The sequence below is a fragment of the Melanaphis sacchari genome, unplaced genomic scaffold (genome assembly GCF_002803265.2).
Source record: "Melanaphis sacchari strain LSU unplaced genomic scaffold, SCAv2.0 Contig40_pilon_pilon, whole genome shotgun sequence".
NCBI lineage: Eukaryota > Metazoa > Arthropoda > Insecta > Hemiptera > Aphididae > Melanaphis > Melanaphis sacchari.
In genome coordinates this window covers 876,452-896,994 of record NW_020271264.1, presented here as the reverse complement: position 1 = coordinate 896,994, position 20,543 = coordinate 876,452, and the positions used below count along the sequence as shown (strand labels likewise).

At 22.9% G+C, this 20,543-nt stretch overlaps 1 protein-coding gene across 1 annotated transcript; it reads right to left on the bottom strand.

Moving 5' to 3' along the window:
- Positions 1 to 236: 236 nt before the first annotated feature.
- Positions 237 to 2,853, bottom strand: LOC112597337 (graves disease carrier protein-like). Its single transcript, XM_025343344.1, has 7 exons — positions 2,760 to 2,853; positions 2,594 to 2,686; positions 1,271 to 1,404; positions 1,011 to 1,196; positions 793 to 949; positions 597 to 735; positions 237 to 465 (listed from the first exon to the last, which is right to left on the bottom strand). The coding sequence occupies exons 1-7, from the start codon at positions 2,851 to 2,853 to the stop codon at positions 291 to 293; spliced, it is 978 nt and encodes a 325-aa protein (XP_025199129.1). The 3' UTR covers positions 237 to 290.
- Between the last annotated feature and the right edge of the window lie 17,690 nt (positions 2,854 to 20,543).

Genomic DNA, 20,543 nt, shown 5'->3' with positions numbered 1-20,543 from the left:
CTGTATTTAAATTGATATTAATAAATCATTTTACATAGTATTACTTTAAAAGACAAATTATTTTCATTAATTCTTTTTTTTTTTAATATAATTTATTTAGATTATAGGAATTAATTTTTATCGAATATCAATAAGCTTTATGCAATATTTTTGAAAAAAATAATTTATTTCAATTTTAACAATAAATAAATTTTATAATAAAATAATAACTATATATTTTAAAACAATAAATATTTTAATCTAATAAAATATTTAGACCTAGACAAATTCACTGGTTGCTAAAAATGTATTCAGGAATCAACTCCAGTATCTAAATGCAGAGTCTGTTTCATTAATTCATAAGTAGAAAATGATACAGCAACCATAGGTACTGCTCTAATAAAATTAATACTCATGCCTCGATATAATCCGTTTGTAATACCGTCAGTACGATAGACTGTTATTAAGGTCTTGATCATACCATGTCTGAAATGAGAAATAAATGATTAAAAATAAAAACTTTATATTTTAGGTAGAATTATTAAGATGATTACAATTAAAACAAATATAATATTATATATTTATTAAAAAATAAAATGTAGTTTAAAGATATTCACCTATATTTTGTATTGTTATCCATGCTTGATAATTGCATTCTTCTTCTTGTTACATCCAATGGATATGAAACGCATTGTGCAAGTGCACCAGATAAACCACCACATAGTAATTTTGCTGGTATAGTAAGCACAGCACCACCTATTTAAAATAATTTTTAATGATTTATATAGCCTTTAATAAACCATTAGAACTCACCAGAATCTTTGTCTGATGGTTTACTAAACCATTTTGGTAGTGTTTTCAAACAAAATTTTTTAATAGATTCAAAACAGAAGAATGTTAAACCTGCATATGGGACCATACCACATAATGTAGGAACAAAACCTCGATATAAAGCTTTTACTCCTCCTTCCTATTAAAACTGTTATCAATATACATTATACACTTTTTATAGCATGCGATTTTCAAAGTACATTTTGGATAATGGATTTAGCAGTATGTACGATCCCATTGTAAACATGTTCACCAGTCACTTGAAATGCTAACCGTGCTCTAATTGTATCTAAAGGATATGTGATGGTAACTGCTGTAACTCCAGCTGATGAACCAGCCACAAACTTTCCAATATGTGAACCATTTCCAAGAATAGATCCTAGTAGCTGGAAACAGTTAATTTTAAAATTGTTAATATTATGATTGAACCAAGTATTAATTAGTTTAATAGGCATATTACTGTTTTGTAAAATTCAAATGAAGTAAATTGAATAGCAGCATATGGGAAAACTCTCACCATTTGGGCCCCATTGCCTTTATATAATGCAATAAAACTCTCACGTTTAACAATTTCAGCAAGACCACTAAATACTCCTAAAATAGCACAAATGAATTAATTTGTATTGAGTTAAAATAGCTACTTGTTTTATTCAATTACACAAGTATTTAAATGTATATTGAAATAGCAAATAATAAATAAATAAACCTAATAATTTATAAATAGTTAATGTTATTATATGGACTTAATATTTAAGTTAATTAAAATTTTAACAACTAAGCATTTCATAATATTTTATTGTTTAAACTGCCAAATAAAATATAAAGGTAATCTACACATTTAATTATATATTAAAAAGTAATTAAATTAAATGATTATGAAAATAATTTATTAAGTTTACATGGTTATATATAATAATATTTTTTTTAATTTTTACAGAAATTAAGCTATAACAATACTTTTATATTTTTTAGAGTTTAAATCTAATAAATAATTTTATGAAATAACAATATTAAACACAAACTGATTCTTCAGAGAAAATCATTTAAGAAATCTTAGGTAAAAAGAAGTAAAAAAAATTTATCAATTTTTAGTCAGTTATACAATAGGTAGCATTTTCTTATGCCTAATTTATTTCACTAGATTTACATATAGTACATTAAACATATTAAAGTTTAAAACATTAATTTTATAGTTTAACAATTTATAAATGTATTATTTATTTATAAATTATTAAAATAAAATTTTTTATAGCACATGCTTATTCAATTTTTTTTTTTTTTAATTTAGAATTTGTTGAATCTGTAAATATATATTTTTTACTACAAGTATAAATGGTATTTATAAAGCTGAAAAAATAAATAAGCTAAATTTTTGAAAAACTAAGGACTTAAAGGAAGCAGCCATTCATCAATGATGTAACTTTGAGACATGGAACAAGACTATTTTTAAAATTTATAAATACATATTTTATAGATTTAATTTAAAGAATAAAGTTTTGTTTATTGAATTATTTTACAATAACTTTCTTAAAATTGTTTGGTAAAAACTTATAACATATATGAGTATTATTAAATACAATTTTAAAATTTTCACATTGCTTTATAACTTGTGTGACTAAATTTAAATATTTTTTTTTCTTTATACATTTTTGATTAAAATATTAATTTGTAAGTGATTACCTAAGCTGTTTTTTTTGTTAAAAATGTTACTTAAAATTTATTGAGGCAATATTTAATTTTTAATAACCATAATGTTAATTGAAATTGTACAAGGTATAATTACCAAAATTTGCATAATGTTTATTATGGGCCTGTAACAGTATTTTAATTCGATCCAAAGGAGCAACAGCTGTTTTTGAACACATACCAGCAACACCTATAAAATCAATAGGGTGTTATTGATCACATAATTTAGTATAGTAACAAAATAATTAACAACAATGCCTCACCACCCGCGAACAGAGATTTCATCACATAAGTAAAATCTTTTTCCTGTGTCTGCTTCAGTACGATCACTTCTTTAGTCCCAGATGCCAAAGCCATTGTTGGTATGGATATTGCAGGGAAATTATTAAAAATACGCAGAACACTTTCACTCGGAACACGACAGAGAGAGAAAGAAAGAAGAAATATCACGACGAATTCGGTTTGTAAATTTACGACGGGAAAATTGCGGCAGACTGGAAGCACCACCGCACACAGTCCACAGTCGAATGCGCCATGGTCCGATTGTCGCTTCGGGTTATAACATTCAAATTCCTAACTACTGGCCGCTTAAACTATGGGTAGGTACAACTGCGGACCTTGAAAATAACTTTCACGCGCGACATTCAATTGAGGAGGATACGTCGGTTTGAATTTCTACGATAATATTATAACATTATGCACGCACGATGCCGCGATAACAAAATGATATTACCCACTCCGCGTGAAAACAATCATAGAACACATAGCACATGCCACTATTTGGGTACATTAGACGAACGTCATGGCATAAATACACATAAAACGTTATCATCTATGTATTATATACCCGTATATAATATCTCTTATGCCATGACGCTTGTAGAAAGCGCGGTTATATTCACAGACTATGTAAACGCTTATCTATAATCTCTATTATTGTATTCATTATTCAATATTCAGTTATTTCAGTCTGTTGCGATGCGATACTGAGTATCGGATGTTGGTGTGTGTCAAATTTGTTCTTTTTATCCGCGAGCATGACTGATATTAATAGAGTTAATGAGTCTAGAGAGTGGATTTTTAGACTATAAGAAGCTTAAAATAAAATGCTATTATGCTACAAAAAAAAAAAAATTTCAAAATCTCATCTTAATATTTCATTAAATAAGCATGTAAAGTATGCATTAATTTGCTTTTACTTTTTTTTGGTCAGAGTTAATTTTATTCAATAATATGATGTATTATTTTTGGATTAAACAACTTGAAACTGGTTTGAACATTAGACCATTGATAAACGGTAATCGATTTCGTTAAGTAGTGTGTTATATAATATTATATTAGTGACATGATGGCAAGAATAATTCTTGTAACAACATTATGATTAGAAATCAAACCATCGAGATAAATTAACAACAATTATCGATGTTTTAAACAAATTATTGAACGATTTCAATTATTTTTATTTTTATTTTATTTTTTTTTTTTTTTTGATACAATTATCACTTGGGAAATTAATGATAATCATTAATCACCTACGAATTTTTTTATAATCAATAATACAATATGATATTCTAAAATAAATATATAAAGGAACCGTAAAGGAGGACGAATAGAAACACTTCTGTAATATGCGATATAAAGTATTTTATTTGGACAACATAGTTAATCAATACACAAAAATTTTGGTCTCTTCAGGACTTCAGATACCTACTAGTATGACATATTATAAATATATCTTTTTAAGTGCTCTGTTTCAATTCGTTTAAAGATGGCGTCAATAGAAATATTTATGGTTTTTTTCATATATTATTCTATCAACTGTATGGTAAATATTAAAATTTGTTGATATTTTTAAAAATAAGAGAACAAAATTCTTTAATACTTTTAGATTCTGTGCGGAGTGATGAATATTTATTTTAAATTGACACATATATATATATTTTATAATCTGTCATATCAGTTTATTATATTTTTAAGCAGTAAAAAATCTCCTTTTTTAACTTTGGTCTCTGAGGGTGGTTTTTGGTAGAAAATTGGATCTAGTTAGTATTTAGAGGTCGTAAAAAATCTTAGCACTTTTCTTAGTAATCGGAAAAGAAATGGAAATTTTTACACTAAAGCCGTTTTCAAAAAATTGATTTCTTAATTTTATTATAACTTTTTATCAAAGTTTATATTATAATTTTCCATACATAGTATTATTTTCAAAATATTTTGTCACTTTTTAAGCTATTTATAGGTATGAAAAATTTTCGAAATTTTTGAAAATATGGGTCTTTTATCTAATTTATTTTAGTAATAAAATCATTTCTGGGAGCGGTTGAATATGATTTTCGAACACGGCAAATGATTGATTTTATAGCTTTCTGGCATGTAAAAAAATGTTTAAGGCCCGTGAAAAATAAAAATATTATATTGTATTTATTTTATAATTTAATTTTTTTTTAGTAAAAAATAATGAGACCATAATTTTAATCATTTTTCATTTTTCATTTTACTAAGAAATAAATTAGAAGAAATCAAGCGTGATAAATCTGTAGGCAGTTGATTTAAAATATAGAGAATACAATTTTGAAAGTATAGAATGCTATAATGGAAAATTATTGTAAATTAAAAATATTGGCATTGGTTATTTTATCAATCTTTCTTCAACTTATTTATGGAAGTCAGTTTTTTGGGAAATAAATTTCATCGAATCTGATCTATAAAATCGATTGAGGGATGAATGCACATAATATTTTGCTTTGTTAAAAGTTACGAATTATGAATCGAATATAAAAGAATTAGTATCAAGTATTCTGCAATAACAAAAAAAAAAAAAAAAAATACTAGTTAAAAGTATAAATTATACTAGTATAACTAACTAAATATTTTAATTGTTTACTGACAAAATATAATAAATGCATTTAAATAAACATGTTTTTCAAAATGTATTCTTATTTTTTTATTTATATAATATTTTTATGATTTAATGGAATCCTAGAAATAATAAAATAAAAATCATTTTAGGTATACTTTTGTTTGACGTTAACCGGTTATTTCTCCTCGGAACACATTGTATAGGTAAGTGACAAATAATAATTTTATTACTAAATGTTATATTGCTATAATAGCGAAAAATCAAAAATTCATTTAACTTTTTGTTCTGTTGGGAACATAAATTAATAACTAGTAAAGTAAGCTTGAATAAATAAAAGGCTTTTATTCCTGGTATGAGCTCGTTTAGGTTAATTATAAAAACTATTAACTCCAAAACTATATAAAATAAAATCTAAATTAAAAATAATTTGAATATATTAATTATAGTATAATACTTGTTAAAGTAGAAACGTGAATATTTTTTGATGCACTATGAACATACCAAGATCCGTTAAGGATTATAATAATCTGCAGTATGACGACGTTAGATGTTAGATATTTATGTCTTGGCTGAGTACTTTAATAACAGTCGGTACTCAGTAGTCAGTATTGACGAGTGAAGCAAACTAATTACAGACACAGGCACGCAGCATCAAAAAATGAAGTAACTTTTCAATGTTTTTGATCACCGGCCAATGTTTGTGATTAAAAGATAAATATTTTTAAATTTTAAACGAAATTAACAAAACAATTTTATTGTGTTCAAGGCCCACCTGCTAAAACCTAAAATTATTATTTTCATAATATAATATACCTATTTATGCTGGGTTGCATAATATAAACAATCGCTTAACATTTAAAGAATTAATAAATATATTAATGAATCAATTGTTAGCTAATTTGGTCCTGAAATAAAGTTGAACATGATTTAGTGGCCCACGAATAATTTATTATATTTTAGTGAATAATTAAATCAACTAATAGGTACTTAATATTTTTTTTTAGTTCCTTTACATAATCCAAGATTAATTAGTTTATGTTTTATTTATTTTTTTTTAAATCTATTTTGTTGAATATTTAAATTTTTAACAGTCGTGGACGCAAATATTTTCTTGATCTACCTACCAAAGTTCACTGATATGAGATAATAAGCCATCGGGTAAAAATAAAATAAATTTAAGTTTATTGAAAATAATAAATCATAGGGTATTTTGATTTTATATTTTAGAATGAAATTGAAATATTTAGATACGAATGGTACGAAATAACATATAATAACATTTCACCCACGTTGAAGAGCCTTCTTTGGAAGGTCTTTTCATTCAAGTATATACTAAAACCACTAAATACTTACAACACTCACTTTTATTGTAAAAATATTTTTTATAGATTGTGTAATAATAATTAATGAAAGTAAAAAAAAAAAAAAAAGATAATAGTATAAACGAAAATAACTCGTTTGGAGTGTGAGCACTTATTGTTATTACTTATTACATACTATTACTATTATAATAGGTATGTATATAAATATTGTAATAATATTTTGGGTAGATAGAAGTAAGAGATCGGGATAAAAGAACCTTGCGACCAATTCTTGACCGTGCCCCGAAAAAGTATTTTGTAGTTTATTTTGTCTGTGTATCTTTTAATCTTATATTTTAAAATTACAAGTAACATTTAGTACTGATAATTTGATTGAACAGAGGTGCAATGAACAAGTTATTGACGTACCTCCCCATAAAATTTCACTCATGCTTTTCAAATTGACCTACCTATATTATTAACATTTTTTAAATTATTTACGATGAAAATATTATTTATAACCTTCCAGACTATTTTAGATGTTTTAATTTTATAATTTTAAAATACTTATAATTTATTTAAAAAATTAAATCACCTAAAAAACCTATACATAAATTGTATAAGATTATTATTATTATTATTATTTGTGGATTATCAGATAGTATTTTTATTATTTAATTTGATAATAGGTAAATTCCTTGTAATATTAAGAAAAAATGACTGAGATAAAATGGAAAATAAAATGGATTATTCTGACCATACAATTTGCTATGTTATGCATCATTACTTATTACTTATATAAGTAGAAGAAAACATGAATGTATGACGTAATTTTATAATAATAATTATTGAAATGCGATAATAAGAATAATTAGTTCAAAACATACCTACATAATTACTATAAAAATATCCAGTTTAAAATTACTTCATTTAAATTGTATATTTGTACATAATGCATATTATATATATTTATAAATATTTATGTCAAAAAGCGTGGAGTTTTTTGAAAAGCGGTGCCCGTGGGGAAGGTCTCATTCATCCTATCCATGGGAATTGGACATCCTTATATTTTCTTTTACACAAAAATACGAAGAAATTAAATATTGACTATTCTAATGTATTTTCTGCACAAAATTTGCTACTAAAAAGATATCTATTAAGAAAAATTTTTTGGATAAAATTATTTAAATTTTTTCAAAATTTTCATAGGAAAATTAATATGGTGGCAAGACCAATAGGTGGCTCACTTAACCTAGAAACTAGAAACAAAATAAAAAAAAAGAAAATTTCTCATTCAGAGAAGAAAAATAATATTATTTTGTGGAAATATTCTTGAGAATTTCTCGAGTCTAGTATATTTCCTCTTTTAACGAATAATCTTACGCTCGCGCTGATCTAACGCGTATATAATCAATAATTTGAGTCACATTAAATTTTCATGATTTTTAATTCGCTTATTTATCGCAGCGGTTTCTACAACTGCAACTGTTTGCTTGATGCGTGAAACATAGCAATAATTATTATATATCGCGTAGCGCTGGCTGGCGGACTGTGGTCAGACGTCGCGCGTCGGCTTGGTACCTACATTTAACGTACGTGTAATACATATTATATAAATACAATATATTGCATGCGAATATCATCGCCACTACGTATTTAATGATTGCTCTCACAAACGAGAGGAGAAATTTCACTATATCGGCCTCGTCGTGGGTATACATTGTAATGATGAACACGACAACGTAGAACTATGTCTGCAGCGTCAAAATTTGACTGCGAACGAGAGAAGGACCGATGCATTTACTAAACGTTATACTTACATACATAAGTATATAAATATTTTTATTTTTTTATGTTTCTGTTGCGCTCCGATGACCGTACGGTACTTATTCATTTAATTTCTAACGCATGGCGCGCCTATATTGTGTAGGCACCGTATACTTATTACTACAGGCTTATACGCTTATGCGCGCATCTAGTACGCTACAATAATCGCAATTAGTATTTACCGCATAGTTATTAAATGTATAAATATACTTTTCATTGAGTTATATGTTAAATTATCGGTGTTTACCTACGTGTGTAAAAAACATTATTTGCACTATATACACACCTATGTATTTTATATACGTAAGAAAGTGAATAACTACTCGGCTAATACATATATACATTTATATAATATATAAGTTATAGATTGTATTTTTTTAGTATATTGATATGCAGTATAGGTGATGTTTACATACCTGAAATGCAATTTATTTGTAAAATAAAAGTTAAATAAATAAATTTAATTAGGTTCTATCGAAATTAAAATGTCATAAACCTGGTTTAAATTCATTGTTCGTTTAATAATTATTGTTGTACAATAAAGATGTATATTATATAAACATTCGTAAAAATAAAAATCACAACGAAATAATATATTACCTATATAATATATGCATATAGATTAAGTTTACTTAAACATTCGCTATTAGGACATAATTGTGATAAACTGTATAGATTTAAAGTTTCAATTACAATATTTAGCATTAGCAATAATTTTAATGCGTGCACATGTTCGATATATGGTTATAGCCAATAGGTTTATGTGGTTATGGTTAATAATGGATATAGCCGGTAAGCTGGTGTATGATTCAGACGTTTTTATTGACGAATTAGGCTGGTGAGTGGTGTGTATCATTTAATTATTGGTATTTCGTGTCCGTGTGTGAATGTGTGATAGTTTCGTATTTAGAATCATAATATACTTATATAACTATATATGTACCTGCTTGGATTTATGACAGTAATAAGGTATGAGTTTCGACATTTCTTGAAATAAATTAAAAACGATTTAATAAAAAAACTAATTAAATATACAATTGTATAATAGTAGTTATATTAATGATCAATAAATAATCAAATTGATGACTATAATGTATACAAGGGGGTTGTGTAGTGGTCTTTCTTCTAGACGATTATTACTTAGCCTTTATTATGTAATAGACAACAAATCGTATTGAATTATATTTTGGTTATCTACAATTAAATAATTGATAATAATAGTTATACTTAAGATATTTACTATAAAAATCATAATAATTGATCAATAAATAATATAAAAAAAATTAATTTATTATATCTTATTAAACTATGGAAACTAGAAATGTATAGAGTTATTTTGTAATTTTTAATTTAATAAAATATATTTTTACTTTTCTAATATTATTTATAATAAGTTTTTAACTAGATTAAAAATCTTGAGACGTTTTTAATTCTATTGGTAACGTTTTGAAGCAAGGCATATTAAAAATGATGGGAATTAGTTAACTTTATATTTTGGAGGCTTTTCCACAGGCTCCCCTACCCACTAGTATAGCTAATGAGATGTGTGTATGATTTTGCGTATTTGTTATTTTATTTACCAATAAATATTTAAATTAAAGCTATTTATTAGTATTTTTTTCTTAATGTAAGTTCTTTAGAAATATGACAATTTTTCTTCCACATAATCTTTCTATAATATTTTCTATAATTTTTCCAGCAATTCTAAAATAATCCCCAAACAGTTGAAACATTTTTAAAACGCTTTTATCTAACGCTTGTGAGTTCTAACTAGAGAGCGGACTATTAGGTTTTCATATAACTATATTTATGTATCTTATGTAGCTGAATGAGAGTAAAATAATGTGAATGACTATTGATTTGTGAATTGTAGAATTTTGGTATAAAAAAATTATTTAGTATATTTGAGTATGATTTTAGAATATAATATAATATTTATTTAATCATAAAACTAATTAAATTTAATGTGTTATTCATAATAATAAGCAATTACTTTAAGATAATATTAATATTTTTAGTGAAAAGGTTATTTCCTATTTCTTTAGTAGACAGGTAGACTAACACCATTAATTTTATACTACAGTCTATTAATGACTGCTTTTATTAGTATTTAATAAATAATTTAGTTCTAACATTAAAAATGTTGGACGTAAAGTATTATTCTATAATTAGCAATCACTAATGGTTTTATATAAATATATTTAATCATAAAATAAAAATATTATAAGCATAAAACTAATTTAAAAATATTTTTTTAATATAACAGAACATATGAAAAATATTGATTGCGTAAAATTGTTGCAGGTATTAATTAACTTGATAAGTGTAGTTGAATAAATTTCGGCTAGAAAATTGAGAGCATTGATATAAATGTATAAAAAAATATTGATTTTGATCTCTAATAAAAATAGTTAAACATATCAAAAAATTAATGAAAATAATTTAAAATAATTGAAGTATAAAATGGAAATTTAAAAATAATTTATTAGTGCTGCATTGTTTCCAATTTTGTAGTTATTTTTTAAAATAAAGAGCTAGAAAGTAATTCTGCGCTTAAGAATTTCATACACAGTGTTGAGCTAATAAACATGATTGATAAGAATTATGTTTAAAAATAATATATCTTTGATTTAAAGTGTTTAAATTTCAATAAATAAATAGTATTCAATTCGTCGATACTTAAAGATTAAGATCATTAAAATGATCAAGTTATTTATAAAAAAAAAATGACTCATCATATAATAGTTTATAAATTATATAGTATATAATACTCGATCATAAATGATCAATAATAATTAGAATAAATACAATTTTAATAAAATTTAAATGTGATTGTTCCGTCTGTTCCCCTTATTCATTTTTCTCGATCTTCTCAATAAACATTAATTAATTGCATTTGTAGCGCCGTAATTATTTAAGTTGCCAATTACGATGGGCCCGCTAACCCATGTACAATACGTATTGAATAATTAAATAAATATGTATATGTTTATTAAAATGTATAAATTTATTCCTTATAAACTTTTATCATTATTTAATGATATGATTAAATGTTTATCTTTCATTACTATATGAAATTAAAAATGTCACTATTTGCCTTAATTATTTTTTACAATCCTCTAAATAGAAAATAAACATTAATGAATTGTATATATACTATGTAGTGCCATAGTCATTTAAGTAATCAAAAGAACTTAAAGCTTTTCAAATCATACTGTTAAAAAACTTTAGAAAAATTATTTTATCTATATTTTGGGAATTATTGTGATAAAATTCACTTTGTATAATAAAATTTATAATATACGTTAAAACCCCCTCAACGAAGAATGTTTTTGAATTATAAAAAAAAAATTAATATCGTTTTTGATCATTAAAAAAGTCATTTTTTTCAAAATTTTAAAATTAAATATCTTTGAATAAAAACCATTTTTATATATTTTTAAGATTTGTTAACTACAATACGTATGGACAACTTATAATAAACTTTGTATTGTATGTTCGATCTATCGCTATAATATTTTAATACTTTATAAATTTATTACTATAAAGTACTTAATCAGAGAATTTTCGTGATTTTGTATACTATAGTATAAAATTTCTGCAAACATTTTAAGTTCAAAATTGTACGAAATTACATATTATCTTTTTACCGGAAAATAACGATGTTAATTATTTTATCAAAATATATCAAAAACATTATTATTAAGAACTTAAAACTGTTATAATGTATATATTATATTATAATAAGTTATTTTACTATACGTAATGACATTTTTGATTTATTTTAAGGCAATATCTATTTATAATATGAATATTAAACCTTTTTTTACTATTTTACAGTATTTACAGAATTTATTTTTAATTTCTGTATCTGTTATTACCATTTGAAGTAATAAAAATGCTCGGATTTTTAACTTCAATTTTTTTTCTGGTAGGAAAGTGAATTTAATAAATACTTAGTGGTGTTGAGTTTTTTGATCCAAAAATAATACAATTCCCAATAATTTTTTTTCAATATTGTAAATAACAAAAACAATAACAGAAAACGAGAATTTTTACGCAAATTTTGTTTTTGATAAAATAATTTTTCTAATTTTGTTGTAATTCAAAAATATTCATACAGACATAAAATTTTTACGTTAAATACCTATTATATTTTTCAAACCATAATGAAATTTTCAAAATGTTTAGATTTGTTTTAGGCTTTTAAGCTATTATTTTTTTATGGTTTATATTATATTACTAATAGTGGAATAAATTACAATAATTATTATAATAGCAATATCAATATGCTGATAGATGGTATGCACTCAGAATCATTTTTTTGTATGCAATAATTTATCATTGAATTCAAATTTAATGTGTTTATTAAAATGTCCAACTCAATGACAAGGTATACACTTACTGTATAATATGATCAGTTACTTAATTTCCTTTTTTTTTTTTCATAATAACTCAGATAAAGATATAAAAATATAATATACAAATCAAATTATTTCAAAAGTTATTATAATTTTATTCAAAATACAAATAAAATAAATTATTCTGATGTTTTAAAAGTTTAAAAATTAATATTTAAAAAAAAATATCATGGTTTCAATTTCTTATTAGATACGTATCAACATTTAGTACAATATCCAATATAATTTAGTTAATTTATAATTCTTTGGATATTTTATGTATATTTGAACAGCTAAATTTTTGAAGTCATGTCATATAAATAATTTATAAGTTATTTAATAAGTTGGGAAGTGTTATAAAATAATTTTTAATGTTATGAAATTGTATTTCTAAGTATTAATTATTGTTTATTGTGTTCGAAAGTTCATTTTATTTTTATTTGTTCTAAATCGGAAAATGAAGATAAGTTTTAATGTTTCTGTTATTTTGTACTTTATAATGCCAATAAATATATTATTAATTGTATAATAATATGGAAATAATTAAAAAAAGATAAATAATGAATTATTATCACTAAAAACGATTAATGTGTAAAAAAATAAAGTGCTATTAATATTTTAATGTTATCATTTTTATGGGCATTTAATAATTTAGTCAGATAGTTGATATGACTACTACGGAAGTCCTATTTTATTATTAAAATAGTATTTTTTAAATAAAAATTAAGTATGAGTTTAGGAAACGTTTAAAAAAATTTAAATAATTATAATTATCGAATACCAATCATAATAATTATAACAAATTGAATATATGACATAAAAATATGTAACAATAATGAAATATTAAAACCATTCTGACTTAATAAACCAAATTATTCTCATAATATTATCTTAATAAAAACCATTACCTTATTTTACTAAAAATTAATTTTTTTTAATGATTAAATCAATATTAGCAGTTGCGTGTAAAAGTATAATTTAATAATATTTTCATTGTTGGTGAAATTAATGTTGTGTAGTTTTTTCATGATTATATCAAACAAAATAGGTACTACAACAACATAATACATGATAATATGTGACCATTACATTTATATTTATATCGAGATCCATATATTAAAAATGTTCGAGATTGTACATAAAATCATACTATGTTCATTATAAATATAATAAGTAAAGTATATGTCACTGTAATTATTTTAACGATCAGCATTAACTATAAACATTATTGATCATTAACGTATATACATTATAATACAATAGTTTAAAATTTAAATAACTACTTGTATAATTCTATTTATTGTATTACTATTTATTTGCATATGGAACATTAAATTTATAAATAATAATGTTGTATAAATAATGCTTTATAATTTAATATATCTCTATCACCAGATGGCAGATCATTGATATCAGTATAATGAAAACAAATTAAATAAGTAAGTATAAAATTATTAGGCAATCTTATCAAAATTATAACACGCTTTCAAATACTCATGTTTGATCATTTATATGTATTATTTATTAAATATTTTTCGGTATTAAATATTAATTAATATGTTATAATAATATCCCATAAAATTGAACATACTTAATTAAAGTATAGGCAGTATAGCTTACTTGTTAAAATGTATTAAATAAAAAATACATAGTTTTATCTGTTTAAATTTATTCTTGATCACATAATATCGATGTATTATCCAAAATAAAAACTAACAGACTTTAAATTATTTAGAATTTAATTATGTTTAGAGTGCCTAATTAATAAGGGCATTTTTGTATATAGGTTGTTTCACGGTAATTGTTCCCACCAATTATTTTTTTTGCGCATAAATATTTTTAAAATACGATATTTCTAATTTAATCTAATTATATGTATTTTTAGTAGGTATATCTTTATCTATAGACTTAAAACTAGAATAAATATATTTTTTTGTATTACTATTAATCATTTGAAATATTCAATTAAAAGACTTATTATTTATGTAAATATTTCAAAGATAAATTATTAACATTCTCTGAGTATTCAAATAGATATTATTTATGTCTTAAATTTAAATTGTAGACAACTAGGTTTATACAGAAAAGTGCGAATAAAAGCGGGAGAACGTGCGTATGAAAAAAAAGAATAGTGATACACGATTTACGTATAAAAGGTTTATGCCCAATGTCTATACTGTATGAGGTATGATACATTTAACTGAATTATCAAGTTTAAATTAATTGAAACATCTGAAACCTATAATCTACTTTTGAAATATAGTAAATACCTACAAAGTTTTGAATACCTATCAAAATATTAATTATTGCTTTATGTAAGAACATATACCGAGTGCTTCATCAAGTATTATGCTCAATCCAATTTTTTGTTTTATATTGAATAATGAATTTATTCAAATTTTGATTTTCAGAATTTATAAGTAAATTTAAGAAATATTTTTTCAAATTTTTAAGTTAGTAGTGACAAAAAACTTTATGTTTTCAAACAAAAATTACCCTTTTTTATCAGATGACTTATTTTAAAATTTTATTGTATAATTTTAACCAAACTTCGAACGAGTATTTAACTTTGTACACTGAGAATAATAAATCCACGTTAATGGGTTTGGATGACATAAGGGGTGTAATGATTTGAATATTATAACAATTAAATAAGTATTAATGAATAATCATATTAATTTACCAACATTTTATAATTTGTAAAAATGTTCAAAGATTAATAAATACTTATTGACTAAGTACTAAATCCAATAATACATATATTTCATATATTTTTAAATAATTTTCAAGGATTATTATAAACTAAGTAAATATATTTTAATAAATATAAGAAACAATTCGTTTTAATTTTCATCAAGACAAATAGGCATTAAAAACATAATAATTTATTTAACAATAAACGGTAAAAAAGTGTTATTTTAATTTGAAAAAAATTAAGTTTGTATTGCCACAGAACACTTCTTAAATGATGTAAGAATTTAGAATTTAAAATATTGTTCTGAAGTATTATTAAACATTTTGAAAATTTGAATTTGAATTAATTCATTATCAAAGAAAAATATAGGAATGACTATGCTTGATGTAGTATACATAATATATTAATTATATTGATTGTTTAGAAAATTCAAAAAGTAACTACATTAGTTTCTGTATAATTTTATAAATTCTAACTATGTATTTATTTATTTCAGAAGTAAAAAATTTATAATTAAAATATAAGTTTGTAATTTTAATTTTATTATGTGTTCCAAATTCTATAGTATCCTAATCATGAGAATTTATTTATTAACTAATTTTAGTATAAGTTTATGCTTATTAATATTTTATATTTGACTAATTAAGATGATGTGGTTGATGAAATAAAAATTAATACAAAAATAATAATATACAGTTAATTATAACAGATTCAAAGGTTATTTCATATCCCAGTTTCGAAAAAAAAAAGAGTTCAAAATTTAATTTAATAGCAATCTTTTTATTTGTGCTCCATGTTTTTTAATAAGTAAAGGCAGTTTAATTTGATAATTGAATAATAAAAAAATATTAATTTAAAATACATTTTAAAATTATTTTATGCTGAAATTTTTAATTAAAAAAATAAAATAAATTTTTGTAGTTTCATTTGAAGTTAGAAAGTTTTAAAAAGTTAAAATACAATTTTAGTATGAGTTCAAACAATTTGAAAAAAAATTAAGTTCGAGTTCTTGAAAATTTAAGTTTGACTTATTTATAATTTTAATAATATATAAAAAGTACAATGGCTAAATTAGCTTCAATTTATATGAACTCTGCAAGATCAATAATATTTTTTTATGTCATATTACATAAATTATTTACAAATCATAACACAATAATACAGTATATATGATTTTAGAAGAGTTCTTTTTTTTAAATTTTTTTCACCCTTTACATGTCTTATTAGTTATTAATAGAGTTGACCATTCTTGTCCTTTATCTTCGTAGGTTTCCGTTTCCTACAATTGTTTAATTCATACCAGCTACTTTTTCGTGTCATTTTCTATTCTGTCAATCCATATCTTATTTATTTTGGTTTTTCTCTTCTTTCTTAACTATTTTTATTATGTTTTCTAAACAAATAATTATAATAATATAATAGACTTAATGGATAATTCATTTACATGCAACGAAATATGATTTAAAGATTTAAATAAGTTATAACCATCTATATTTTATACTATTTTATACCGGATGGAAAAAATTTTCTCTTTCCATTTATTTTGTTAGCAATTAATGGAAATATATTATTGTCCACTTATACCATGTGTTTTATTTGGTGTACATAACGTAAAATAAAAAAATGTTCATAATTGTTTAGAGTAAATAATAAAAATCCGGTTATTTGTTACAAATAAATTCATATTGTTAAAGTTTTATAAAAATTATATAATTTGAGTTTTCTAAGGTCCTGAAATTTTTATAGAGGTTTATAGCTTGTTTGTAAATACTCAGATTATAGTGAAATATACGTGTTTCATAAAATGATTAGTTCGCAATGTTCGCATCAAATTCTCAAAGCTAAATATAGACATGCAGTCAATAACGAAAAAGTGTAGTTAGCCGCAATGCAGTTATCGACTTTACAAATATTAAAATAAATCCTGAAGTAAATTTAATGATAACATATTTAAATTTTATTATTTCGAATTTTAAGCTAAACTATCATACGTGGTCATAATTTATACATTTCTATAAAGTATATTATATAATATAAAAACATATATTTAATGTGTGTGGTGTACTGGTGTGCAATACTATAAAACCAATATAAAGTATTGTATATTTCATGTAATTTAATATTATTTTAAATCTATTAAAATACTAAGTATTTTGTGCTTGGGAACAAATAAAATAATGAAAAATAGTAAGCCATTAATATAAAGTATAAATAATCAAAATTAGATAAAACCCAGAGATAAAATTATCATAGTTAATATTAAAATAAAATGTATCACTGCAGTGCACATTATATTTTCTATTAAATTATGATTATCAATGAGTATAAGACACTTATTAAGAGATGTGCACATTGCTCATGCTTACCTGTTCATTTATTATTCAGTATTTAGTATTATGTCATACATTAATTAATATAGATTATAAAATTAAAATCATTGAATTTTAAGAGTATTATAATATTGCTTTATTTAAATTATTATAAATATATTATTATTATGATTCAAATATTACAGACAGTAAGTAGTTAATACTAGACAGAAGCGTATGTAGGATTTTATTTTAAAACTGAAATCGTTTTTCTTCGGTTAAATAAGTATCAAATTTGTTCTAAACTTGAACTTCTAATGTTTATAAAAAAAAAAAAATTAAGTTTAGGTATATATTTTTTAGATTTTTGGTTTTAATATTAACTACTTATGAATCATTTTGTATTAAATGTTTAAGTCTTTTAGGTTTAATGGGTGTGATAAATTTAAATTTAATGATATAATATTATTGTATATGAAAAACACTTATATAAATGGAGAGGTAAAGACGTTCTATTAATAATATAATAAATATAATTTATACAATATTAAATCAATATTATTAACTTTTGAGCAAATTACATCTTGCCGTAAAACAATATTAATAAGTCCGTGCTATAAATAGGTAATATCTTAAAATTAATCTACATATTTGAAAATTTCATTGTATATAGAAAAAAAAGGTACTTTATGTAAAAGTTTTAAATTCCCATGAATAATGTTTTTAGAATATAATACGATATTGAATATTGTTATTCATCGTTTAAATATGTAATTTAATTTAAATTTAAACTTGAAATATCTAAAAAAAAAAAAATAATAATGTTTAAACATTTTTTAATTCTTTAGTTCCAGTAAAACTACTTATGATAAATATTGTATCAAATATTTAATCCTTAACTAAAAAAATTGAAGATTTTATACATTTTTAACTATAAATTAATTTGAAAAATTCGTTAAAATTTTAACTTAAAATTCTTATAAAAATGAATTGTGAATGTAGACGCTCAACTTTTTTTATTTCTATTAATAAAAACTCATGACTTAATATTAATTTTTTCAAGCTTTTTGTTTAAACCGAAACTTTTTTTGTTGAATTTAAAAAAAACTAAAAAATAATATTTATTTTTAAATTATAACAATAAAAAAGAAATCAATTATGTCAAAAACTCATTATGCGTAAACATTTTACTTTTTCCTAAATTTTTTTTTTTTCCCTCTATTATTTTAAAAAACACTAAGAATTTTTAATTTTGACTTTTTATAAGTACAAAACCACCCACGACGTTGAAGATTAAAGCATTTTTCAACTATTTATCGAGTAAAAAGAAATACATCATTGTAAAATTAATATAAATTTATCGCTTGGCTTGGGAACTATGAAAATGATAAAACCTATTATTAAATACTTATATATTTCTTATATTTTGTTTATTATTATTGAGACAATTATAGATTTATTATTTATCAATATTCTAATACAGTTTTAAAATGTTCCGATTACTTTACAGCTAATAAAATCTACACGTTTAGATATTATATAAAATATACACCAGAGTGTAGGATAACAGTATACGTTCACTAATAACAATCAATCTGTAACGCAGGTGACTGTATACATACATATATAATGTAATAGATGTATAGCATAACTATAACGACCTCGCTGGTCAGGAATACACATAATATTATACGTAGTAGAATTATTTTTTTGAACAAAAGAACAGCAACGAATGACGACGATATAGGTATTTGTAATTATGAAAACGATACGCTCAGGAAAAAAAATGTACCTGTATATAACTATACTGTATACTTGATATATTATCTGTCGATGATAATATGATTAAAATTAATACTGTTAAACAGTAAAATTGCAATCGAAAACACCTGTAACAATGGTCTGTAGACTGTAAGTTGTAGGTGATGATTTTTACTATTCAGTTGACGAAATAGAATAAAACATAACTATTGGTAGTGCTTCAATTATTTATAGGTAGCACGGTGAACGGAACTCTAATTTTTTTATATATTATGTTTTGAGAATACCTCTATTAATAATTTTTTTTAGAACAGAGTGACGTTATTTTTTGCAACAATTTTTATTTTGAAAAAATTGTATTGGATTAAATAGTACAACTTATTTATATTAAGCTACTAAATTTTATCATAATAGTAAATATATTAAATGGAATTTAAATTAGTTATAATTCAAAAGAAAAATATATATTAATATTCAACTAATTAATTAAAATAATATTTTAAATGTAAATACAAGTGGCTATTGACAATGACAAACATGTTTATTTTAATCGTTCAGAAGTATGGTCATTACTGGCATAGTGGCATGATCTCATACATATATTTTAATTATTTATGTATAATTGATGGTTAAGTATGTGGTAGGCTTTGCCCTCAGCCAGTAAGGTTGAGTTAAATCATTTCAAGGGTCCCTAATTTTTTCAAGTCTAACAGTCACTGTTTTTTATTTTTACAATTTAAGCATACTATATTCAAAATTCAGCTGATGAACGGGTGGTTAAAGTTTCAATGAAAAATCAATTTAAGTAAATATGTTAATATTTTATTATACCTCTTTCAATTAATAAAAATTCAAAAAATGTAACATGTTACAATGCATTATGTAACAATTGTA

Excerpts from the sequence above, each read along its gene's own strand:
- LOC112597337 (XM_025343344.1), bottom strand. The coding sequence starts at position 2,853 with ATGGCTTTGGCATCTGGGACTAAAGAAGTGATCGTACTGAAGCAGACA. Across the intron at positions 950-1,010 it reads CTAAATCCATTATCCAAAAT|GAAGGAGGAGTAAAAGCTTT; the intron begins GTACTTTGAAAA and ends CAGTTTTAATAG. Across the intron at positions 736-792 it reads ACCATCAGACAAAGATTCTG|GTGGTGCTGTGCTTACTATA; the intron begins GTGAGTTCTAAT and ends TATTTTAAATAG.